Below are 27,336 nucleotides of genomic sequence, written 5' to 3'. Positions count from 1 at the left end.
TTACTTTCATCAGAGAACATAACTTTGGACCACTCAGCAGCAGTCCAGTCCTTTTTGTCTTTAGCCCAGGCGAGACACTTCTGACGCCCTCTCTTGTTCAAGAGTGGCTTGACACAAGGAATGCGACAGCTGATACCCATGTCTTGCATACGTCTGTGTGTGGTGGTTCTTGAAGCACTGACTCCAGCTGCAATCCACTCTTTGTGAATCTCCCCCACATTTTTGAATGGGTTTTGTTTCACAATCCTCTCCAGGGTGCGGTTATCCCTATTGCTTGTCCACTTTTTTCTACCACATCTTGTCCTTCCCTTCGCCTCTCTATTAATGTGCTTGGACACAGAGCTCTGTGAACAGCCAGCCTCTTTAGCAATGACCTTTTGTGTCTTGCCCTCCTTGTGCAAGGTGTCAATGGTCGTCTTTTGGACAACTGTCAAGTCAGCAGTCTTCCCCATGATTGTGTAGCCTACAGAACTCGACTGAGAGACCATTTAAAGGCTTTTGCAGGTGTTTTGAGTTAATTAGCTGATTAGAGTGTGGCACCAGGTGTCTTCAATATTGAACCTTTTCACAATATTCTAATTTTCCGAGATACTGAATTTGGGACTTTCATTAGTTGTCAGTTATAATCATCAACATTAAAAGAAATAAACATTTGAAAAACATCAGTCTGTGTGTAATGAATGAATCTAATATACAAGTTTCACTTTTTGAATGGAATTACTGAAATAACTCAACTTTGTCATGATATTCTAATTTTATGACCAGCACCTGAACTTCTAAGGAAAGGGAAGAGAAAAAGTGAAGGACTGAGAATTGCTCCTCCATTTTAGCCTTCAAATCATTTGGATGATATCCTTAGAAAGTAAAAAAAAAAAAATCTCAGTTATGAGGATGACCTGGCATGGCAGAGTTAAGGCACTAACAAGCCATGAAATTGAATTATCATCAAGGATTGTTTTCTAATTAAGCAATTGAGTTGGAACAAATACCTGCAGCCACCAGGGCCCTCCAGGACTGACTTGGCCCACCGCTGAAGTAGGGAAAGCTTGGGTTTCTGCTGGAAGAAGTGCTGGTGATGCCAGAAGGGAGTCACCCACCCTGTGGTCTGAATGTGGATCCCAATGACCCAGTGCAGTGATGGGGACACCGTGCTGTAAAAATGGTGCTGTCCTTCAGATGAGATGTAAAACTGAGGTCCTAACTCTCTGTGGTCCTAGAAGATCCTTTGTAATGAGCAGGGCATTACATAATGTCCAGGCTAAATTGTCCTCCATGCTCTGGTCATTCTGCCCTCCTAATCACCCCCTGTCTCTAATTGGCTAACTCTCTCTACCCCTGCACCACCTAACAGCTAATGTGTGGTGTAAAAATGGCTGCCGTCACATCATCCAAGTTGATGCTGCACATTAGTGGTGGTTGAAGTGACTCCCCACTAACTGAAGGGCTTTGAGCAGTTAGAAAAGTATTTTATAAATGTAAAGAATTATTACTGTTATCAGAAAGGTTACCACAGGGATAACTGGCTTGTGGCGGCCAAGTGCTCATAGCGATGTCGCTTTTTGATCCTTCGATGTTGGCTCTTCCTATCATTGTGAAGCAGAATTCACCAAGCGCTGGATTGTTCAACCACTAATAGGGAATGTGAGCTGGGTTTAGACCGTCGTGAGACAGGTTAGTTTTACCCTACTGATGATAGTGTTGTCGCAATAGCAATCCTGCTCAGTACGAGAAGAACCGCAGGTTCAAACATTTGGTGTATGTGCTTGGCTGAGGAGCCAATGGTGCGAAGCTACCATCGGCGGGATTATGACTGAACGCTTCTAAGTCAGAATCCCTCCTAAATATAATGAAACCCTAGTGCCACGGAACATTGGTGGGCTAGGGATAGCCGGAGGGCACCCTCACGGAGGGCTGTTCGAGACGGGGCCGGGGAGTGGCCTGGATGAGTAACTGCTCCCTCTTCCTCTTTCGCCCCGCTTGTTCAGGGGGAACCTGATGCTAAATCATTCGTAGACGACCTGATTTTGGGTCGGTTGTCGTATGTAACAGAGCAGCTCCCTCGCTGCGATCTATTGAAATTAAGCCCTCGAGCCAAGCTTTTGTCCCCCTTCTCCTTCCCCTTCCCCCCACCCCTATACCTCCTACCCCCCTGCCTGACCAGGCACAACCACAACCAAAACTTAAACCCTAAACCCAAACCTCCTTTCCTTTCTCCTTCTATTATACTCTCTTACATAACCAGAAGACAGCTGGAGACTTTGCACGCACGTCTGGTCTCAACGAGATACTTGACCTGTTTGGATCTGACTTGGGGCTGTGAGGAGTCCGAAAGGTTGGGTGGGTGGGATTGAAGAGGCTGGCCTTGATAGTGAAAAAGACAGAGGGTCATACAAAAAAAAATACAAGGGAGAAAGGACCATGGGATTTTCGCCTGGCCAGTTGGCCATGTGCTGTGAGGTGGGTGGGGGGCTTAATAGTGAAAAAGACAGAGGGTCATGTAGTGGGAAAAGACAGAGGGTCATGTAATGAAGAAGACAGAGAAGGCCATGCAGTGAAGGAAGCAGACGGTCATGGACTGAAAAAAGACAGAGGATCATGTAGGTCATGGTCCTGAACAGGATGCCCGTCACACCCACACTCAATGACCAAAATCATCCAACCTTCATATCTTCAGGTGGAATCTGGTGGTGAATGATGACCAGCGGTACTTCAGCGACCATGTTGGAACAGTCTCTTGCAGCTTCACTCCATACAACATCTGCGAGATCAGACCATATCTGACGGAGCATGCAGCACAACTCCTGGTAGAGGCTTTGGTCTTACATGTCTGGACTGCTGCAGCTCTAAGCTGGGAGAAGTACTGGCACGTGTCACCAAGCTGCTGCAGATGATTCAAGATGCACTGGCATGCCTGGTTTTCAGCCACCTGAGGTGGGCACATGTCACTCCTCTTTTCAGATCACTACATTGTGAGTTTTATGTTTATCAGTGGTACAGTAAAGGCTGCAATCTGTAATGAAGCTCTTCCTAGGGAGCATGTGCCCCCTGCTGGATACAGATACTAAGTACAAATGTTTGATTCTTGCCTACAGAGCAGTAAATAGATATGAAGACAGAGCCAGTGACATACTCGGCCACCTGGAGTGCCGTCATCTGAAGAATGGCATTTATGAAAGTTAAGGGGCGTGCGCTCCGGACACCGAGGGGGAAGATCAATTGAAGTCAAATAATACTGACTAACCTCTATGGACAACAAGAGATGACACGTCTATCTACCCTGCCTAGGGCTCCAAATGGGCTTCAACCTGCGTTGTATGGATACACTTGTGAGGTCCTATGCTCCTTCTCAACCCCTCAGGTCTCCTGATGAATGCTGTCTGGTGGTGCCACCTCCGCATGGTAATAAATCTCAATTCCAGAGTCTTTTCACGTGTGGCTTCTAGCTGGTGGAACGAGCTGCTGACCGGCAATCAAAACGCTGAGTTGCTTAATGTGTTTAAGAAGCTTTTGAAGACTCTCATGTTTGGTGAATTTCTGACTAACTGAGCTTAGCTGTTAGGTTCTTGTAACCTAGGAATTGCTACTTGACTGCATTTTGTTCTGAATTTGCTCAGGTTTGTAACCTGGTCCTGTAACACTTGATCCCTAACAGACCCCCAAACTGATGTTTACTTGATTATGTTGACCTCTTTTCTAAATCTCTTTGGATAAAATTGTCTGCTAAATAAATACATGTAAGTGTAACATCTAATTGTCTCAGGAGAGAACCACAAAGACATGGGGAGAACTTCCAAACTCCACTCAGACAATAGTCAGGCTGGGACAGGACCCTGGTGCTGGGTGGTAGTGGAATGAACCAGGCAGGGAAAAAAAACCTCAACACAGTGCCCATGTCTCTCAGGCCTACTCAAGCACATTCACACTCGACCATGGGGTGCCAATTTAGAAAGGCCAATTAACTGAACCCCCACATGAAAACACACAGACACCCACACACACACATGAGGAGATAGGTAGATATGAAAGACACTATATAATAGATAGATAGATAGATAGATAGATAGATAGATATGAAAGGCACTATATAATAGAAAGATTAAAGGCACTATATTAGATAGATAGATAGATAGATAGATAGATAGATAGATGTGAAAGGCACTATATAATAGATAGAAAGATTAAAGGCACTATATTAGATAGATAGATAGATAGATAGATAGATAGATGTGAAAGGCACTATATAATAGAAAGATTAAAGGCACTATATTAGATAGATAGATAGATAGATAGATAGATAGATAGATAGATATGAAAGGCACTATATAATAAATAGATAGATAGATAGATAGATAGATAGATAGATAGATAGATAGATAGATAGATAGATATGAAAGGCACTATATAATAGATAGAAAGATTAAAGGCACTATATTAGATAGATAGATAGATAGATAGATAGATAGATAGATAGATAGATAGATAAGGCATTATATGATAGATAGATAGATAGATAGATAGATAGATAGATAGATAGATAGATAGATAGATAGATAGAACAAAGTTTAATAATGGAAACTATATTTAGAAATTAATTAGAATAGCGCTGCTACACATGTACACCTGGGAATCACCTCCTTGGCTCTGATGAGGTAAGTGATACCCCTCTGGGATGAGAGGGGGGGCTGGCGATAGCGGTATAGAACAGTGGTGCTTAACCTTTTAATTTTTTGTGACCCAATGTTGCCTTTTTTGTGCCTTTGTAACCCAGAATCTCTGTCAACCCCCCTCCTCAATCAAAAATCTCTGCTGACGATCATCTCGGGTTCCCCCTTGGAGAATCGCCTTCACCTATCATTCTGGACCCCGACCGAGAATTGTTTTTGAATGTAATTCCGTGGGGAATGAAGGCAATGGAGAATTGCTGTTGCAGGTCATAATGAAGCAATGGTGATTATTTTAAATACCTGTAGGGACTCATCGCAAGACACTCTGCACCTAACCCTTTCTCAATTAAGTATAATTGTGAATCACAACTCTACCCCACCCAAATTAAGACAACATGCGACCCATAGTTTTATGCTGTGTTCCATTTACTTTGAAAGTTGGATGTCGGAGCTGGGAATGATGTATATAAGCACTAAGGGTGCAATTACTTTTTCACATATAGCATCTCAATGTTTTTTTTAAATAAATAATGACAAAGTAAAATCTGCACAATGTTGTTTGTCACCACTAAGGGGTGCAATTACTTTTTCACATATAGCATCTCAATGTTTTTTTTAAATAAATAATGACAACGTAAAATCTACACAATGTCATTTGTCACCTGAGGCTCGATATATTTAATTTTAAGACTTGGTGATCATAGCATGGTTGCTAGTTACAGTATGTCTTCATATGTAAAGCCCTTGAAGTTGGAATGGCGCACATCACTGTAGACTGTTGGATAGTCAGGACTGGCAGCTTAATGACTTGTTAATGAAAGTATAGACAGAGACATACAGTATAACAGCCCAGTGCTAGAGTATTTGACAGTTCTGCCCCCTAGTGGCCCATATTGGCACTACATCCTTTTTTCCAAATAATGTCACAGTTTAGCATTAGGGGTCATCTGTACACAGCACTGTCCTTCACGTTAAAGTTTAATGAGGCAGGTGGCTGCAGATTATTTAGAATACTTAAAAATTAATCCTAATTTGCCTTTTATGTGTATTTAAAATTCACAAAGGTGAACTGGAGTCACTCAGTCACAATATCAACTTGAGCATGGGAAAGGCACTACTGTATATAAATCTTTTCTCTATACAGTATATAAAATCCTAAGCCTAAAAGTGCAATGTGTCTCCAAAAAAGTGCACTTTTTTGTCATGCTTTAAGTCGGTCTTATTTTAAAACCTACATGTATATGTTTGGTATCATTCTTTTCAGAATTTATCGAACTTTAATGTGATGTTGTTAGGTTTTCAGATTCTCATTCCATTTTTAAATTATAAATTAAAATATGAAGAAAGTCATGGGGCAGCCTACTAGGCAGCAACTGTGGGTTGGGCACCAAAGGCGCCGGGGGGCTGCTCCCCTAGTATAATGTATTATTATTATTAAGTTATTAAGTTAACTGTTTTCTTGTTTTCTGTAATTAGCAGTTAATAAAAAATATTTGGAATGACAAAGTAGCCAACAGATAGACTGCTGCCCTTTGTGAGTGCCCTGGTATGTTTGTTGTAAAAGAGATCTTGTAATGATGTATTATATCTAACATAGCGAAATGGCCATTTATTTAAACTGGCTTAATGGTACAAAGGTAAGTCTGTTTGTTTCGATTGCATTGTGCACTTTATGAACCTCTGGTCACCAGATATGCCTTACATCCCAGCCAATCAGACATTCCTGCCTTGTTGTGGACGCTGGACCACTTGACACATGGATGCACGCCGCATGGTTTGCTGTCTTACGCCAGCCACTTGCCTTTGTTGATCAGACATTTCTTGTGGAGGCCGGACGACATTATGCCAGGGCACAGACATCGGATGTTTTATCGCCTGATATATGTGGAGATAATACATAAAATTTAAAGGACTAAGAAGTTTTAGTTCACCCTGGGACATTCAATGTTTTATTTTTCCAGAGTAGTAGAATATATGTAAGAATTATGTTTCTGGACTTCTCTAGCGCCTTCAACACCATCCAATCTCTGCTCCTTAGGGACAAGCTGACAGAGATGGGAGTAGATTCATACCTGGTGGCATGGATTGTGGACTATCTTACAAACAGACCTCAGAATATGTGTCTCGGGAACTGCAGGTCTGACATTGTGGTCAGCAGCAGGGGACTGTACTTTCTCCGGTCCTGTTCAGCCTATATACATCAGACTTCCAACACAACTCGGAGTCCTGCCAAGTGCAAAGGTTTGCTGCATCAGGAGTGGGCAGGAGGAGGAGTATAGGAACCTAATCAAGGACTTTGTTAAATGGTGCAACTCAAACCACCTACACCTGAACACCAGAAAAACCAAGGAGCTGGTGGTGGATTTTAGGAGGACCAGGCCCCTAATGGATTCCGTGATCATCAGAGGTGATTGTGTGGAGACGGTGCAGACCTATAAATACCTTTTAGTGCAGCTGGATGATAAATTGGTCTGGACTGCCAATACTGATTTTCTGTGTAAGAAAGGACAGAGCCGACTATACTTCCTTAGAAGGCCGGCGTCCTTCAACATCTGCATAAGATGCTGCAGATGTTCTATCAGACAGTTGTGTTGAGTGCCCTCTTCTACGCGGTGGTGTGCTGGGGAGGCAGCATAAAGAAGAAAGACGCCTCACGCCTGGAATTTGCATTTCCTCTGGTGAGGAAGGCAGGCTCTATTGTAGGCACAGAGCTGGACAGTTTGACATTTGTGGCAGAGCGACGGGCGCTGAGCAGACTCCTGTCAATCATGGAGAATCCACAGCATCCACTAAACAGGATCATCTCCAGACAGAGGAGCAGCTTCAGCGACAGACTGCTGTCACTGTCCTGCTCCACTGACACACTGAGGAGATCGTTCCTCCCTCACACTATGGGACTCAATTCGCATAGTGGGGTAAACGTTAACATTATACAAAGTTATTGTCTGTCTGTATACCTGCATTATTATTACTCTTTAATTTAATATTGTTTCTTTATCAGTATGCTGCTGCTGGGGTATGTGAATTTCCCCTTGGGATTAATAAAGTATCTATCTATCTATCTATCTATCTATCTATCTATCTATCTATCTATCTATCTATCTATCTATCTATCTATCTATCTATCTATCTATGTTGAACGCAATTGAGTGGTAGATGAATGATAACATGAAAACGAGGTGGAGTGTCTGAATATTCAGTGATCAGCCACAACATTAAAAACACATGTGTAGGTCCCCCTTGTGCCACCAAAACTGCTCTGACCCATTGAGGCATGGATGCCAGAAGACCTCTGAAGGGGTCCTCTGGTATCTGGCACCAAGATGGTAGCAGCAGATCCCTTAAGTCTCGTAAATCCTGTAAGTTGCCAGTGTGGGGCCTTCATGGATTGGACTTGATTTTTCAGCACATCTCACAGATGCTCGATTGGATTAAGATCCAAGGAATTTGAAGGCCAAGCCAACACCTTGAACTCTTTTGTCATTTTCCTCAAAACATTCCTGAACAATTTTTTGCAGTGTGACGGGGCTCTTTATCCTGCTGAACGAGGCCACTGTCATCAGGGTGCAGTGGTCCGGTGCCGCTCAGATTCACACCGTCGAAAGGACGGTGATTTATTTATTTTTTTTGGTGGGGATTCCAGGAGCGCACCCAGCCTTGGCCCAACCTGCACTCACTCACAGACAGAGACAAATATAAACAACAAAATTCAGACAACACTCCCTTTGGCGATACAAATATAACAGACAGTAATCAATCCCGACAATAAACACTCATGACAATGTCCTTATCACAGTTCAAATCCGGCAGAAATGGATGAAATGGTATGGAGTAAAGATGACGATGAAGGCAATCCTGGGAACGGCTCTTGTAATAAATGAATTGAACACTCCTGCTGGTAGTCCTGAGCGGCGAGGGGTGAGATTTGTGGGAGCGCTCCCTCTGAAGACACACGACTGACTCACCTCTATTCACTCGACAGTCCATTCATCCTTGCAGGAAAGGATCCTGGGTACAAATGACTTCACAGTGGTGAAGTTGGATGGGACATATGGCATACACAGAAACACTGACCTCCTTCTTGCTGCTTCGCCTGGCCCCATTTTCAAGTTTCCCGCTGGCCCTTCTTGTCCCCAGCAGCCCCTGCGCCTGTTTCAGACATCCAATGAGGAAAATACCCTTTGGGGCTGCTGGGAAATGGAGTCCTTCCAGTGGTAGCACTGCTACAAGGGAATACCTTTGTCATGGAGGGGTGTACGGCAATCTTTATGTAGGAGGCATGTGTCAAAGTAACATCCACATGAATGCTAGGACTCAGAGTTTCCCACAAGAACACCATGTCTTTCCCAGGTCAACAATGAACACGCAGCAGACTGTTCACAAGATCTAAAAGAAAATATGATGCATCAGACCAGGCCACCTTCTTCAATTGCTCCTTGGTTCAGTTTTGACACTAACGTGCCCCTTGTAGGTGCTTCTGGCAGTGGGTAGCGGATAGCGAGGGCACTCTGACTGGTGTGTAACTACACAGCCTCACACAAACCAAGCTGTGATGCACTATATGTTCTGACACCTTTCTCTCGTGGTCATCCCTAAGTTTTTCAACAATTTGTATTACTGTGGCTTATTTGTGGGATTGGACCAGATGAGCTAGTCTTCACTCCCCACGCACATCATGGGACCTTGGGCACCCATGACCTTGGTGCCGATCCATCAGTTGTCCTTCCTTGGAACATGTTTGGTGGACACTAACCACTGCATACTGGGAACACCTCACAAGACCTGCCATTTTGGAGATGCTGTGACCCAGTCGACCAGCCATCACAATTTGGCCCTTGCCAAAGTCACTCAGATCCTTACGCTTGCCCATTACCAATGGCACCTTCAAGAACTGACTGTTCACTTGCTGCCTGATATATCCCACCTTTTGACGGGAGCCATTGTAACGAGATACTCAGTGTGATTCAGTTCACCAGTCAGTGATCTGAGTGCTGTGGCTGATCAATGTAATCAATAAGCTGGTAAGTTTGCAGATGATGCCACACCAGGTGGAATTTCAGATAATGGAGATTCACCTAAACTGTTACAGAAAGAATTGGATAATGTGTTTCATTCAAAATACTCCTTTTAACATATAAAGCCTTAAGTAGCCGAGGTCCAGCTTACTGCATATTACAATTCATAAGCGACCAATAATTGTGCTGGACACTAATAGCATCACTTTAGAGACCATCAGATCTTGACTAGAAGATACTTCAGACAATTTAGGTGAATAGAATGTGCATGTTGGGCTGAATGTCCTGTACTTGTCATCACAAAGATAATATTGCTCTAATACATGTCAAGTTCTATTAAGCAAAAGAATGGATTTTAAAAATCAGAAACATTTTGGAATGAAATACAGCAACCACAGCAGAAGTATGGGCTCAGAGCTGAACACTCCTGCCTTCCATCTTTATGAGAACAATGATGTCTGCAGTCCTGTGCATCAAATCAAGCTGACTACTTACAGATTTAAGATAGATAGATAGATAGATAGATAGATAAAGAAAGGAACTATATAATAGATAGATAGATAGATGTGAAAGGTGCTATATAATCAATAGATAGAGCCTATCCTGGTAACACGGGGAACAAGGAACCAGCATTGTACTGGTGGCCGGTCAATTCTGTGACACTCACACACACAAGGCCCATTCAGGGTGGTCATTATAAACTAACAACACACACGTCTTCAACCTGCTCAATAAAAGGCTGCCACTGGCTTGCCTGCACCTCCATGATTACCTGACATTACTGATGTTTGATGTCTTAGTGGTGTCACTACAGGCGGCCACACCATGACTCATGTGGCTAAGGGGCCTACCGTGTGGTTGTTGTTTTCTCGTAAGGCTTTATTATTAACATGCTGGCCTACTTGACATCAGAATGAAAAGGTTAATAGTGCCATCATAGCCACAACTCCAAAAAGCTTAATAATGGCCGTTGACCCTTTATGTAGCTTATATGCTTGATGTATCTTGGATGGTGCTCATGTTTTTCTTGGATTTAATTTAACCACACATGAGGGAAGCATAACTTATTTTTTGCAGCACAGCCTATCAAATTGTAGTTTTGCCACTGCTATCCTTGGGTCACCAAACTTCCCTAAAAAGTGTTTCAGCAATTAAACTACATCTGTACATTGCTTCATTTATTTACTGTGCCTATCAACAGTTTTCACCCTTTGGGAAGTTTTCACCTTTTATCATTGTACTACCTTGAATCAAAGTGGATTTATTTTGGCTTTTTTGACATTAATAAACAGGAAAAGACACTTTAATGTCAATGTGAAATCAGATCTCTACAAAGCAAATCAAATTTAAATATAAAACACAAAATAATTGATCACATAAGTATTTTTTCCCTTTAATGTGACACCCCTAAATCCTCACTGGTGCCGACCATTGGTTTTAGAAGTCACAGAATTAGTTCAATGGTGGTCCCCCAGTCAGGGGTTTCACTTGATTGTAATACAAATGCACCAGAATGTGGAAAGGCCAACTTGTGTTAAGTCACTATGGTGGGCTAACTTACACAATGAAGACACAGGAACAGTCCAAGCAACTCCATGAAAAGCTCAAATCAGGGGATGGAGACAATAAAATATCCAATTCATTGTAAATCCAGTTAAATGGACAGAGTGGGCACAGCTGTGAACCTACTAGAGACCATTTACAGGAACTGAGTGAACATGCAAGAAGAGATAGATAGATAGATAGATAGATAGATAGATAGATAGATAGATAGATAGATACTTTATTAATCCCAAGGGGAAATTCACATACTCCAGCAGCAGCATTTTGATAAAAAAACAATATTACATTAAAGAGTGATAAAAATGCAGTGCCCATCACTCTGCCACAGATGTCAGACTGTCCAGCTCCGTGCCTACAATAGAGCCTGCCTTCCTCACCAGTTTGTCCAGGCGTGAGGTGTCCCTCTTCTTAATGCTGCCTCCCCAGCACACCACTGCGTAGAAGAGGGCGCTCGCCACAACCGTCTGATAGAACATCTGCAGCATCTTATTGCAGATGTTGAAGGACGCCAGCCTTCTAAGGAAGTATAGTCGGCTCTGTCCTCTCTTGCACAGAGCATCAGTATTGGCAGTCCAGTCCAACTTATCATCCAGCTGCACTCCCAGGTATTTTGAAGATACAGGAACAGTCCAAGCATCTCCAAGAAGACAAGTGAGGGAGTCACAGCTTTATGGAGCAAAAAGACAAACCACACAGGACATTTCAGCAGAAGGCACATGAAGACATGACAGAAGTCACCTGGACAGGGGTACCAGACATCCGGGAAAAGGGGATCATGTCCTCCTTTTCGGCACTGTGTCCACTATCCGGCAAGCATTGCCTAAAAAGGTGAAAATGTCTGGCTTTCCTCAATCACTGACTTGACCGTGTTTTTCACTGAAGTCACACGCTAGCATCTCTCTGTTTTTCATAAATCATCTCTTTTATCGAAAACAAAACATGGCTACATGCCTACACCCACTTCACCATATTGCGTTGTCTGCACTTGTTATACGAATAATGCAGTAGTCTTTTCTCTAAAAATGTCGTCCAGCAGTAACACTAACAAGAGGAAATGCAAATTCTCGGACCACATGAAAACGAAGCAAATCGTTTGTTTTGTGATTCTTAAGTGTCTGTTGCAAACAAGGGTACCACTGATTTAGAGTGACATGCTACCAGCGTAAAACACAGAAACATGATAAAGTACAACTTTAAGAACGTTTCTTGTCTGGAGCTCCAGGCCTATGTTGCCGGGAACAATGAACTGCTGCATGGTTATACTGTAACATTTCATTTTGATGACTTGTTTTATCAGCTGTCAAATTAGTTGTTTTAAAGTTTTCATTGGAACACACAGTTCACACTGTGTTTTGTGAACAGAACGGGACGCATCCTCTTTTGTCCTCGGTTATCATGGCTTTGTCCTCCTTTGGGTTCACAGGTATCTGGTAACCCTACACCTGGAAGAACATTCTACAGTCTGATGAGACCAAAATGGAGCTTGTACGCCATAAAACTAAATGGCAAGTCTCACTGCACGTTATCACAAACACACCATCCACACTGTGAAACATGGCAGTAGTAGCATCTCAAGATGTTTCTCTGCAGTAGGGTGTGGAAGGCTTATGAATGTAAAATGAAAATGGGGGAAATCGTGGTGGAAAGCCCTGATGCAGTCTGCAAGAACCCTGCACCTTCAGAGAAGATTTGTTCTCCAGGAAGACAACATCCCCAAGAAAAAGCCAAAGCTACACAGGAATGGCTTCAAGATCAACAAGGTGAACGTTCTTGAGTGGCTGAGTCAGGGTCCGGCTGGACTTGAAAGATAACATTCACTCAAGTTCTCCATGCACCCTGACAGAGCTGGAGCAGTTTTGGAAAGAAGAAGGAGACAAACTTCAGAGTCCAGATGTGCAAAGCTAATAGACAGAGAGCTGAGCACTCAAGGGTGTCATGGCTGCCAAAGTTGCATCGACTAATTACTGACTTGAAGGAGGTGAACACCATCTTGCGATTCATATTTGGATTTTAATTCAGATCACTTTGACATTAATGATCCTTTTCCTGATGATCAGTGTCAAGAAAGTGTAGTTAAATCCACTGAGATTCAATGCTGTATGACGATAAAACGCGAGAACTTCCAAGGAAGTAAAAATTGAGAGGAGTTTTAATTGTAAAAATCCATACAAGGCAGTGTTTCGGTGTATAAAGCACAGATTGAAGTCTGCTAACCTGCATCACATCCCCACTGACAGAAAGCGAATTCCAAATCACGGGATCCCTGACTCCAGACGACACTGGCCTCGGAGATGCTGCTCCTCACGTATTCGAATTCAGTAATTCACTAGGCTCTCCAGATTATACCCCATTTTAAAACCGTGCCCTGAATGTCGAGCTCTCTATAGAAGCTTCATCTTCACAGATGGTTAAGCAGTGCCACCTCATGGTGGCATGTGGACAATACAAGTTGCTCAGACTTCGTATCTCTTTCACTTTTTTCTACTTCTTGTCTGGTGTCTTCAAAATGTAGAGGGTGAAAGTAAAGACTCTGTGCAGTCGGCTCTAGCTTGGACTTTATTGATTTAGTGGTCTCATATACAATATTCAACACATTGTTTATCTTTAGCCAAAAGTGCAAACACCCCATTCCCCCGTACATTTCATCTTTTACACACAGTTCATGGAATTTTTTTTTTTCCACAGCGGACTAACACATCTGGACCTTCCAGGCCTGAAAATCTAGGACCAAACCCAAAACCTTGAATGAAGTTGATTTTCAACATTGTATCCACAAGTCTCACAGAGTGCAAGCAGCAAGAAAGGGGAAACTCAGGCATGGCACCAATTGGGATGCCAAGGTGAGCTGTGGCCAATTTGACTGGCATGGCTGTGTTTGAACCCATGGCGTCTCTCTCTCTCTCTGTCTGTGGGATAAAAACCGGAGTACCTGGAAGAAAAACCCACATCGACTCTGAGAAAATGTGCAAACTCCTCGGCGAATGAACTCTAGAGATGTGTCGGCCTAGTGCGGGGCTGACGTCTTCTCCTTATGCCATCACAATGTCACTTTTGCATGTCCCCTACCACCTGACTGTTATTTTATTACACTTTTAAGACTTTACAGTCCTTTCATTTTGCATTGAAATGCCACAATGCTCAAATGTCCCTATAATACGATACTAATCTTATGAAAGACGTCACCATTCTGTTATGCAGCACTGAGATGCCATAGCAGTCAACTCTTGACGTTTAACCCACAATGTGGTCCCGATCTTAGGAGAGATGTCACCATCTTACTGTGGGGCATGACAATTTTGTGTGACATTTATTGGCCGCTGCCCCTGATTCCCCTGAGAGGTTGCCACTCGGCCATGTCTTTCAATGCTCTTGTGAAACAAGCTATCAGATACTTTGACGCTGTTTTTCTATGACATAATGGAGGTCCCGTGTGGATGCAGTTATGTTGGAGTCATGTCGTCATATGTATTGAAGCTCGGGCCTGTCCAGCAATGCTTTCCTTTCTTCCTTCCTTCCTTCTAAATTCATTTTTTTGGAATGTTTCTCTCACTGCAACACACTTTGAGTGAGTGCAAGTCAAGTAATAAAATGGGACTGAGCCACCGCACTAAGTGGGGGACAGGGGGCGTTTACTCATATCGTCGTTGTAGCCAATCAGAACCCCCTTAAGACAAAACTGGCTAGGAGGCTGAAGGTCCATGGGCCCGTGTGTCCTACCTCCACCATGTTCTTGTACTCAATAGCCCCACTGACTGCCAGTTGCAGTGGTCCCATGCGGACCCTAGGAGCTCCTTGGCATGGAAGGGCAGTGCAACAGTACAGTGATCATCCTACCAAGAGCAAGAACAAATCCAAGTGGAAGTGAAAGCTCTAAGGTGCTCTAAGCAGCGACACGTCCACTTAAATTAAGGAGGAGGAGGAATAGCAACAGTTCCACCACACGGATTCTAGTGGTCCTTAGGCCACCAATGCCAACAAAACCCATAATTGAGAGCAAACTTTCCCAATTCCCCCACCCCTTGATACTATGCATGGCCATGACAACCCCCGACTCCAACTGTCCCTCCATCCCTGCCTTCTTTATGTGCAAAACTACATTATTTCCCTATGGAATCCAGCAGGACTTTAGTGCAACTGTCTACAGTGCCATCATCTCCCCTGGGCTTAAAGTAACGGGTAGGGGACCCCCTCCAGCACTGGGGTGTGATTTCTCTTTCTATTATTGCGCAGCACCTACTAAGCCCAAGCCTAACGCTGCACCTTTGTGTGAGCATCGGCTGTAGGCTCCAAAGCACCATCCACTCCACCCTCCTCCAAGCCGTCTGCCTGGCTGTTGTGTTCTATGAATTTGTCACCTGGATACAGTAAAGCAGTAACCATGACAACATTCAGTCGTCCCTACTCGCGACTGGTTAGAAAGCTCCAGACCCGCTGGCTTCTCACAGTCTTGTTTAGTAATCCCACCTGCCCCTTTGCACAGCCTTCCTCCCTCCCGTGTTGGTCTTTATGTTCGTGAGACCTACCGCAGGACCCAAACAGTGCCATCCTGGCACTGCCGGATGAGCCAAATTTTGAGGCGAAGAGGAACAACGAGCTGCTCATTCCCAGAAGAGAGGCTGGCATTTAAACCTGTGGGGTTTCCCCAAATCTACCATTAAGATATGCGGCTACTCTAGACGCACTCTGGGAGTGTGCCATGCAACTAAGCCTCAACCATTCCGGCCTGGAAATGTCAAAGTGGACTGTAAAGAGCAAGATGGGGTTGGGGTGATGAGGACTGCCATCTGGGTTTTAGACTGGCAGGTAGGGAATGAGTGTTTATGAGAATAGGGAACGGGGCGGGAGACTAAAATAGTGCAAACTCTTAACTAAAATAGTTTTTAAGGTTAGACCCTTCACCTCCCCAAATCGGAAGCTGCACATTCCCCTTTCACATTACCCCCCCCCCCCCCCCGCCCTCTCCCCCATTTAACAATAACCTCTGTAAAATAAACAAAACAAAAAAAAGCTATTGGCTTAAAAAAATCTACACTTTTAAATTAAACAAAAAAATCAAGTAAGTTTTGCCTGACATTGCATACGTTAAAAAGCCGTGAGCACCGGTCAGTAAGGTGTGTGTGTGTTGGGCTGCATAGGAAAATCTGATCAGAAGGGGTGGGTGCCTCTTTAAATATTGTTTAATTAATTAAATTTATTTTCTTACCCGCTTTATTAGCTCCTCCCCCGGCCTCACTGACCCAAACTAAATGTTAATCTTAGCAAAGGCCACCTGTGACACGTTGGCACCCACCCCAGGCCCACTACCTCTCGCCCCTACACACACACACACGCTCACCCAATCCCAGTACTGCTTTTAAGACATTTTCTAAATAGAATGCAGAATTTGAATCTTCATCTTCAAGTGCAATCAGCGTAAGGTGGGGGGGATTTTTTTTTTTTTTTATTTCTTTTTTTTTTTTGTTTTCGGTTTCAACCCACCCATACACTCCTCCCCTGGACAGCTCCTTGGATGGGATGGGACCAATTACAAAAGCTCAGGTCACCAGTATAAATACCCGTTTCCACGTCAAAAAAAAGTGCTTTCAGACCTGTTGGCTTTTTGGTAAGGTGCAAAAAGTGGTAAAAAATCGAGATGGGAGGCAGAGATCCAACTCCAGCGCCGCTGTTCTCCAACCCCACGCCCTTCTGACCACTGCTAAGGGGGATTTGCTCAGTTCCTCGTTAAAAGACACAACTCAATGAATAGAAAGGCAGCACTTGACACTCTTCTCGGGCCTCATCCAAAGGACAGACATCATTATTAAAGTCATTGTCTTAGCTCCACCTTAAAAGACCATGATTAGTGAAAGTAAGGGAGTCAAGGGAGGACTAGATAATTTAAGAACCCTGTACAAATGAGATGTCACCCATGTAGGACAGGTGTATATATAAATATGAATAAATATATGTATATACATATATATACATACAGTGTATACATCTCTCTATTGTAATAAAAAAAATCTTGGATCGAGACGTGATCTTCTCAAAAAGACACCTTGACGTCCCGTGAGACTAGACTTGACAACCTTTGGAAGCAAGACCCGTGAGACGGTCACTTTTGCATATCACGCCCTACTTACAAACAATTTAAAACAAGTTCACGGACATCTAACCTTGCAGTTGTTGGAATGCTTTTGGCAGACACACTTCATGTGCTCCCAGCTCTTAAACATTTTATACGTTCTGAGACTTCATAAAGACGTTCAAAAACGTGGGCGCAATACAAATGCAGAGCAGGTTAGAGATTATGAAAGCAGTGGAATTCGAAAGGCTCAAAAAAAAACGGCACGATACACATGCAGAGCAAGTTAAAGAATATGAAAGTAGTAAAATTCGAAAGTATCAAAAAAAAAAAAAGAAAGTAAAGATCGAATTAGCACAAACAAATGGAAATTATTACTCGGTGAAATAAAGGAACAGCAAAAAGAGACCGAATATATGGACATAGGTGATATGTCAGAAGTATGTAGATATTGTAAGGCTTTAACGTTTAAGTCAGAGACTTGTAGATCGTCTAATTCGTGTTGCCATCAGGGAAAAGTAGTGTTGCCCCCCAATGAAGAGGCGTATCCGCGAGAATCAAAAGATTTGTTGTTTGGTGAAAGTGAAATCCACAAACACTACAAGTAAAATATCCGAGTCTACAATAAACTTTTCGCGATCACATAATTCAAAGCTCAAAACGTAGACTTACACAATAATGGACCATACATTATGAGAATCTGTGGTCCCACAACATTTAAAACAATGACAAGTTTAATTTAGAAGAAACCACAGTTTGGTCAGATGTATATTTATGATCACTGAGAAGCGACGCAACATAGAATCGAAAGAGTATATAACAATTCCCACGAAAATAACAATCTCTTTAAATTGTATATCCGGTTAACCAATATGATAATAGTAACTGCCGATGTCTATGATCTTCTTCTTGCAACTTAGAAGATGTGGCAGATGTTTGCCAACTGGCCGACCAACCACAACCACTACCTGGTAGGTAACCATCCATATAATCAGATTGCAATTCTAATGGGAAACTGTAAACTTTTTAATATGAATGGCATATCAAGATCTCCTTTGGTGTCTAATGTTATCTGCAGAAGATGTGCTACATTACCTTTCTTGTCGCCTGTTAAAATTTTACATGTCACAATTGTTTGATGAATTTTGAATACAACTAATCTTGTCCTATTGCATAGCCCATCGCTCAGACATAAATTACGCAATAACATTATGATACATCGTTCTTTCAACAATAATTTGGCCGGTGGAAGACCGGAGGGTGTTAACGGTTGTAGATATTCTTCAGGATATTGTAAGTTGATGTTTTCATCTTGCGCACCATCACCACCAAATGTTTCAGCAGAATCTATTGATACGCATTTAAACAACTTGCTGTGTGACCCTTCGATAATTTTCGCATTAATTCGTTTGACTTCATCGTTTCATCGATTGCTCGTGTACTCATTTCTTCTGTTGATAACCCTTCTAGATGAAATTCTTCAATAAGATTTGGACATAATAAGACTTCATTTATTGGGAAGTTAAAGTGAGGAAAATGTAAAAATTTCTAAGAGTTGAGAGCGCAGGAACTCTGTCTGACAAAAGCATTCACACGAATGAGAGGTGAGAGGACCGCGGGCGTGTTTGAAAATGGTTGTGAGAAGGCCGGGACTTAAAAAAAAATCTCATGGCAAAAGTCTCGACTCGTGGGACTTGAAAAAATCTCTTGGAAAAAGTCTTGTCTTGTTTCGTCTCAAGATTTTCTTTTATAATAGAGAGACATTTAGAAATATTTGTATTTTTTTGCAGTAGCTTTAAATGTGTAGCACTCTTTTGTCATTTTCCTAATAATCTGCCCTTTTTCTGTGTCTTTTTCTCCCTTAATTGTATCCTAATAATGAAAATTAACAACCAGCCGAGCAGACAACATTGAATGCTGAAAGGCTGCGACTACTCAAGCGTTAGACTCCCTGATGTGCTCTTTCGTAAAAAATGGATTAAATAACTAGAAGACTTGGAAAAGTAAACTGAAAATCATAATGAGAGTGAAAATCCTAACTAACTAAACTATCCCAATGTGACACACATAAATATTCCAGTATATTCCATAAAGATTCACCAAACTTGATTTTGTAATTTCTTCATTGACCCCAAAACACAGAAACTGGGAAATAACAGCTTTCTGAATTAGGCTTGGAGACCAGTTGAAAACAAGTTGGTGGAACAAAACCCTACAGCCACTGGGGTCCCTGGAACTCAGTTTGAGAACTTAGAGGGTCCTGCTCAATATGAGCTAGCAGGTCTACAGCTCCCTGTTTTCATTTCCATTTATTTTCTTAGAAGATGCTTCTATCCAAAGCGACTTACAAAAGAGGTCAACCTAATCAAGCAAACATCAGTCTGGAGGAACAAGCGTTACAGGACCAGATTACAAATGATGAGCTTTAAACCTAACAGGACACAAAACAAGTTTGACTTTCTTTAGTTTACAAGAACCTATGAATATCACCTCAATGAGACATATAGTCACAGAACAGAACAGGAGGGTCCTCAAATGCTTCTTCAACACACTGAAGGTATCAGTGGTTTGAATGGATTTGGGCAGCTTTAACAAACTGGTATTTCCACAAGGCTCCCTACCCAGTGGGGTTCTGATTTTTGTAAAGGCCCTGTGTACAAAAGGGTCCAGCGCAAATTAAAGGGTTGTCTACTTGGGATCAGCATACTCAGTAGGACCTTTCCTGTCCCGTGGGCTAAATTTTACCAAAACATTCCCAGATGAGAGCATTTGTACAGGGGGGGTTCCCTCCACAGGAGTCTATTTTATCTAGAATATCTGTCCAACTTGATTCAACATTATTACCATGATCCATTATTCTGTAAAAGAGTAAACGATGAATGACACTGTGACATTTAAAGCGGCCGGTGCTCTGCTTCCTTTAGCCATAATGATTAATAGAACCTCACTGCTTTGGAGTGCGATTTGTACAAAGGTTTAACCAGGTTTATCTTTTACACGATCATTTATCTCGCAAAAAGTGTTAGAGGAATAAAAGTTGTGTCTTTCAAAGAGGCGCTGGACTGTCCACATTTGGAGGCTGTGAGCACACCTCTGTTAGATTAAAGAAATGAGCACATAGTCAAACTGAAGTGTAAGGATGGAGCAGCTTCAGAGGAGCTGCATCTCAATAAAATGGGTGAGGGGAACCCCAAATTATGCATCCTGTTCCTTTTTACAGTTAGGCTTTAAATATATTTGACTCCCCCCGCCTCCATCCTTTGATCCTCCCCTCCACTGCATCATCTACTACTCAATACCTGCCAAGAACGCTAAGCAACTAGGGCTTCTCGAACGCTCACCGACTATGTTCCCAAGAAGGACACAACATTTTCTTATGCGGTGTCTTGCTCAAAATATAAAGATGTGCAAAATAGTAAAAGGTGCATTTCTCTTCCTTTCAAATATACAACTACACACACAAAAAATTATATATATATATATATATATATATATATATATATATATATATATATATACATATATATATATATACATATATATACATACATACATATATATGTACATGTACATACATATATAATATATACATATATATGTACAGGTACATACATATTTAAATATTTACATATATATATATATATAAATATATACATATATAATATGTGTATATATATATATATGTGTATATATATAGATGTACATATATATATTTTCTCTCTCACACTCTCTCTCTCTACAATAGTAGACATGTTAAGTACCCAAGGCAATTATGAGCATACAAGAAAAAGAATGAGGAAAGAAAAAGGTTTAAAAGACTGCAGTGGAGAGGCCGATTCTTTACCTGGGAGGGTGTTCATTGTAGTGTGCCCCCTAGGGGACATGGTAGTGCTTCAGAAACAAAGAACCCTCCTTAACCCCCACCCATCCCCACCCTTAATATCCCCGCCACCATCACCACCTTGTACAGGCCAACAGCAAACATTTCTCAATAAGGTGCATGTAGCTGGCCACTTCAAGTTCATTTCTCAGACCTGCTTTTGGCAACCCTTGCCAGTCCGTGTGGGGGTTAACCCAGACTATTTAACCAACCCCTCGGAGACTGGACCAAACAGATCAGACCTTTCACCGCTCTTTGTAAATTTGGTTATTGTCAATCTTTTTTTTTTAAGGCACAGTGATGCTTCCAATTTCCCTTACCCTCCTTTCTTGGTGCAATAAATAGTCCCCCCCCCCCCATTCTCTCCCCCCAACCAAAAACCCACCCATCCCATAGTAGAGCTCTAAGGATTGCTGGCGGTGAAACGAAAGACCAGATTGCTGGCAAGACCAGATCCTGGACACATTCTTGGAAAGCCAGAACTGGACTCTGGTCAGCAGGTTGTTGCACTCCCACCCCAGATAATTAGCCAACCACACACACCATCGAGAAGCAGACTTCCCATATTGAACTTGTGACACCCTGATTTGGTTTTTAAAGAATAAAAAAAGTGTTTCAGTTTTTTTTTTTGTTTTACCAGTTGGAATAAGTGGCTGCCTATTGGGGTGCAGTCTGTCTTGGGATCCTGTACCCCCCACTCCTCCTCATATGCTATTTTCCCAGCAAGCTCTCTTCCTCTGCTGCACTGGTACAACCACTTGCCTCTTCACTTGCAGTCTCCTTTGCAACTCTCTTCCTCTGGCGAGGTGGTGGAAGTGTGCTAGGTGTGGTAGCGCCCTCACTAATACCCTTCACCTGGGGCAGCTCTGGCGGAGGCATGGGATCTCGCACTCTGGGCTTGCGCCCACGCCGGGATGGAATGCCATTACAGCCGTCCTTCTTGAGATGTCGATGGAGGTGGTCCGACCGGACAAACGTCTTGAAGCAGCTGGAGCACTGGTAGGGACGCAGCCCGGTGTGCACACGCATGTGATTCTTCAGGTCGTAGTTGTGTGCAAATGCAGCTCCGCACTGCGTGCACAAGTATGGCTTCTCACCTGTGTGTTTCCGCATGTGCACCTTTAGTTTGTCCTGCCTGAAAAAACAAGAGAGTTCATTTCAATTCAACGTGGAACTGTCATACTAAAGGCAGGGCTTAGGTGTCCTGCTGAAATACATGAACACATTTTCAGACTCAGTTAATTTAATTCAGAACCACGACAGGCTAGAGTTTCTTCTTGCGGCACTGGGTGCAAGGCAATGACAAACACTGGATGACATGGCATACTTACACAAATATCTATAACACTCAATTATGTGTAAACTTCACACCAGCTAAAATGACTTTTCGCACTGAGCTGTAACAAAAATTCAGAGGAAGAAATGACATTTCGGGATGCCATGGCAGATAGCAAACTGGCACAGGTATAAGGGTTGCTCCCTCACAACTCTAGGGTTCTTGGTTGAAATCGTGGCTCAGATACCATTTGGGTGGGTTTTTCATCCCGTCCCCATGTCCCATACGCATGCGCATTAATCGGTGTATTATAGCAAAAGGTAGTCCATTGCAAGATGTTGAGAAATGAGTTCATGCTTTTGTTTTCATTCGGCTAGATTACTGTAACGCTCTCCTCTCAGGACTACCCAAAACAAGACATCAATCGATTGCAACGAGTGCGTAATGCAGCTCCCACAATCTTAACTCGGAAACGAAAATCTGAACACATCACCCCAGTTCTGATGTCACTACACTGGTTACCGGTGCCATTTAGAATTGACTTTAAAATCCTTCTTATGGTTTACAAAGCCTTCATCTGCTCCATCTTATATCCCAGAATGCCTCTCACCTTACACTCCAAATCGTAAGCTTAGATCTTCAAATAAGTGTCTGCTTAGAATTCAGAGAGCTAAACTTAAAAGAAGTGGTGAGGCGGTCTTCTGGAATAGCTGACCGATAGAAATTCACCAGACTGATACGGCGGAGCACTTTAAACAACTGCTAAAAACACATTATTTTAACATGGCTTTCTCATAGCTTCATTTTAGTTTAATCCTGATACTCTGTATATGCATTTAATTATCAATATCATTCATGGTGGCTCCATAATCCATACTAACCCCTACTTTCTCTGCTGTCCTTTTTCCGGTTTTCTGTGGTGATGACCTGCACCACCACCACCTGATCAAAGCACCGTGATGTCCCTCCATTGATGGATTAAAGGCCACAAGTCCACATGACCATCATCATCAAGTTCTTCCATGTAAACCCTGAATACAATGAGGACTGATTGAGGTCATATACAGTATGTTAGGTAAAATGCCTAGAGGGGGCCAGGTGGTCTCGTGGCCTTGGAACCCCTGCAGATTATATTTTTTTCTCCAGCCGTCTGGAGTTTTTTTTTATTGGATAAAGAAAGGAGTGGACAACAAAGAATATCGGAGGAAAATGTTGATCGTGTAAGACAATCCTTTCCTCGTTCTCCTACAAAATCCAACCGTACTGCTGCCAGATAGTTACAGCTACCACGTTCAACAGTGCACAAGGTCCTACACAAGAACTTGCAGTTGTACGCTTATAAAGTGCAACTCTAACAGGCACTCGAGCCAAATGATAAGCCAAGATGAAAAGAGTTTGCAGTATAACATGCTGGAACGAATGTCTGAGGATACAACGTTCCTCATGAGGCAACCATCCATGTTTCAGGGAAACTGAACACACATGATGTGAGAATCTGGGGGTCAGAAAACCCCCATGTGATATTGTGTATCGAACAAAGATACGGGACATTAATGACCTGAAGCAAAAGATCACTGATGCCATTGCCACCATTGAAGACGCTATGCTACAGAGAACATCGAGCACCATCTTGATGTGCTTCGTGCATTAAATGAGGCAAAAAAACTTCAATATCTGCTCCTCGTTTTGTAATAATTTCCACAGATTTGTCTATTCATTTGTTTTTTTTTTTAATAAAATTTTGAAATTGTGAAGAGACTTTGTGGACACCCTGTATAATATGGAGTGGCACAACAGTACAGTGGTTAGTGTGGCAGCTTCACAGATCCAATGTCCTGGATTTGAATCTCACACCCAGAAGTTCTCTTCTTCTCTGCATGGGGTTTCCTCTGGGTGCTGTGGTTTCCCTCTCACATCCCCAAAGACTTTCAGGCCAAGAAGACTGTCGATTCCAAATTGTCCCCAGTATGAGTGGGAGTGTGGGTATGCTGACCAACATTGCTAGAAAAGCAAAGGTCCTGGTAATTCTAAACATTATTAAGTGGGTTTTAAATGACAAGACATAAGAAAAATAGTAGATTGGGTCTGTGTGGAGTTTGCATGGCCTCTTTATGTCTGAGTCGAAAGCTAACTAGCACATGTGTGAGCATTCTCTATGGCGGACACACACCCCATCCATGTTAACATGCTTCCTTGTATCTGATGCTGCTGATACAGGTTAGAGTTCACCACAACTCTGAATTGCACAAACGCATACATGACTACCCACTGTACTAACCAAAGAAGATAAAATGATATAAAAAAATATAACATTCTCAAACTCACTTTATCTAAAATAGGGTCAACAAGAGAGAAAGTCTATCCCAGCATCATCTGGTTTAGCGTAGGAAAGAACCCTCGATGGGGTGCCAGTCCACTGCAGGACACACTTCCACACACCCATATTCGCAGCCATAAGACTTAATCTAACACAAATACAGTAGGTCTTTGAGGATGTAGGAGGAAAACCTACAAAAACATCAGAAGAACGTCTATTGCACACAAGCAATGACTGGACGTGGCATCTGCGAAACTCCAGGACAAACCACAGAACTGCACTGCCTTCCAGCACTTTATAATACAATATAAACTGATCACAAAAATGAAAGGAACACTTTGAAAACACATCAGATCTCAATGCTGGCTATCTCTACTGATATGGACTGATATGGTAATGTGTTAGGAACGAAAGGATGGCACATTGTTTGATGGAAATGAAAATGGTCAACCTAAAGGGGGCTGAATTCAAAGATACCCCAAAAATCAAAGGGAAAAAATGGTGTGGCAGGCAGGCTTGTCCATTTTGCCGAAATTTCATTGCAGCAACTCCAAATTGTACTCAGTAGTTTGTATGCCCAAACCCCCTGACCGTGCTTGTATGCTTGCCTGAAAATGTCCTATTGAGACGACGGATGGTGTCCTGGGGGATCTCCTCCCAGATCTGGACCAGGGCATCACTGAGCTCCTGGACAGACTGAGGCGTCGGATGGACTGAAACATAATTTCCCACCCAGATGTGTTCTATTGGATTGAGGTCAGGCGAGTGAGCGTGGGGGCCAGTCAATGGTATCAACTCCTTCATCCTCCAGGAACTGCCTGCATACTCTCAGCACATGAGGCCGGGCATTGTCGTGCACCAGGAGGAACCCAGGAGCCACTGCACCAACATAGGGTCTGACAATGGGTCCAAAGATTTCATCCCAATACCTCATGGCAGTCAAGGTGCCGTTGTCTAGTTTGTAGAGGTCTGTGTGTCCCTCCATAGATATGCCTCCCCAGACCATCACTGACCCACCACCAAACTGGTCATGCTGAACGATGTTACAGACAGCATAACGTTCTCCACGGCTTCTCTAGACCCTTTCATGTCTGTCACATGTGCTCAGGTTGAACCTGCTCTCATCTGTGAAAAGCACAGGGCACCAGTGGTGGACCTGCCAATTCTGGTATTCTATGGCAAATGCCAATCGAGTTCCACAGTGCCGGACGGGCAGTGAGCACAGGGCCCACTAGAGGACGTCAGGCCCTCAGGCCGACCTCATGAAGTCTGTTTCTGGTTTGGTTTGGTCAGAGACATACACAACAGTGGCCTGACTGCTGAAGGTCATTTTGTAGGCTCTGGCAGTGCTCATCCTGTTCCTCCTTGCCCAAAGGAGCAGATACCGGTGGGTCCTGCTGATGGGTTAAGGACCTTCTACGAGGGGCTCTGTCCAGCTCTCCTAGAGTAACTGCCTGTCTCCTGGAATCTCCTCCATGTCCCTTGAGACTGTGCTGGGATAAACAGCATGGCTTCTGGCAATGGCACGTATTGATGTGCCATCCTGGAGAAGTTGGACTACCTGTGCCACCTCTGTAGGGTCCAGGTATGGCCTCATGCTACTAGTAGTGACACTGACTGTAGCCAAATGCAAAACGAGTGACAAAACAGATGAGGAGGGAAAAATGTCAGTGGCCTCCACCTGTTAAACTATTCCTGTTTGGGGGTCGTCTCATTGTTGCCCCTCTGTTGTTCATTTCATTAACACCAAAGCAGCTGAAACTGATTAAGAAGCCCCTCTGCTACTTAACTGAGCAGATCAATAGCCCACAAGTTTCATTGACTTGATGCTATACTCTCATTAAAAAGTGTTCCATTCATTTTTTTTGAGTAGTATATTATTAAACAATTTACTCGGTTGGGCGGCATGGTGGTACAGTGGTAGTGCTTCCTGGGTCCTCCCTGCGTGGGTTTCGTCCAGGTGCCCTGGTTTCCTCCCACAGTCCAAAGACATGCAGGTTAGGTGCATTGATGATCCTAAATTATCCCTAGTGTGCGTGTGTGTGTGTCCTGCAGTGGATTGGCGCCCTGCTCGGGATTTGTTCCTGTCTTGTGCCCTGTGTTGGCTGGGATTGGCTCCAGCAGACCCACTTGACACTGTGTTATGATATAGCGGGTTGGAGAATGACTGACTGACTGACTGACTATACTTGGTTAGAAACAGTATGAATGGTGATGACAAAACCAGAACAAGAAAGCAGAAGAACAGTAAAAGAAAATGATGGCAACCCATATGAATGATAAATCAAAAAAGAGATCTCCTTAATATCTTTTTGGCTTCTCGTAGAGAACACTGAGATCAGAAATAAATACATTAGAGACATGTTCTTTGGCCTCCTGACTCTCAGATTTTTTTTTCTGAGAAAGTGTCTCCTCTTGAGTTTCAGTGGCGATCTCAGCAGAGTCACACAAGGGGCTCAGATCTTCCAAGTAGTGTCTTGACATTTTTATTTTTTGCAATTTGAAAGTATTTGCATTGTGTGCTCAGTAATATTTAGTGAAAAGCATGGGAAGGAGT

The 27,336-nt window shown here is 42.9% G+C and overlaps 1 protein-coding gene across 2 annotated transcripts in view; it reads right to left on the bottom strand.

Moving 5' to 3' along the window:
- Positions 1 to 21,799: 21,799 nt before the first annotated feature.
- Positions 21,800 to 27,336, bottom strand: part of zbtb7a (zinc finger and BTB domain containing 7a) — a 29,733-nt gene continuing 24,196 nt past the window's right edge. For both annotated transcript variants that reach the window (XM_028816450.2, XM_028816451.2), the window contains exon 4: positions 21,800 to 22,321. In XM_028816450.2, the coding sequence (XP_028672283.1) occupies positions 21,898 to 22,321 (424 nt within the window). In that variant the 3' untranslated portion in view covers positions 21,800 to 21,897. The remainder of the gene's footprint in view (positions 22,322 to 27,336) is intronic.

This window comes from Erpetoichthys calabaricus, chromosome 12 (genome assembly GCF_900747795.2).
Source record: "Erpetoichthys calabaricus chromosome 12, fErpCal1.3, whole genome shotgun sequence".
Lineage (NCBI taxonomy): Eukaryota > Metazoa > Chordata > Cladistia > Polypteriformes > Polypteridae > Erpetoichthys > Erpetoichthys calabaricus.
This window is presented reverse-complemented; position numbering and strand designations above follow the sequence as displayed.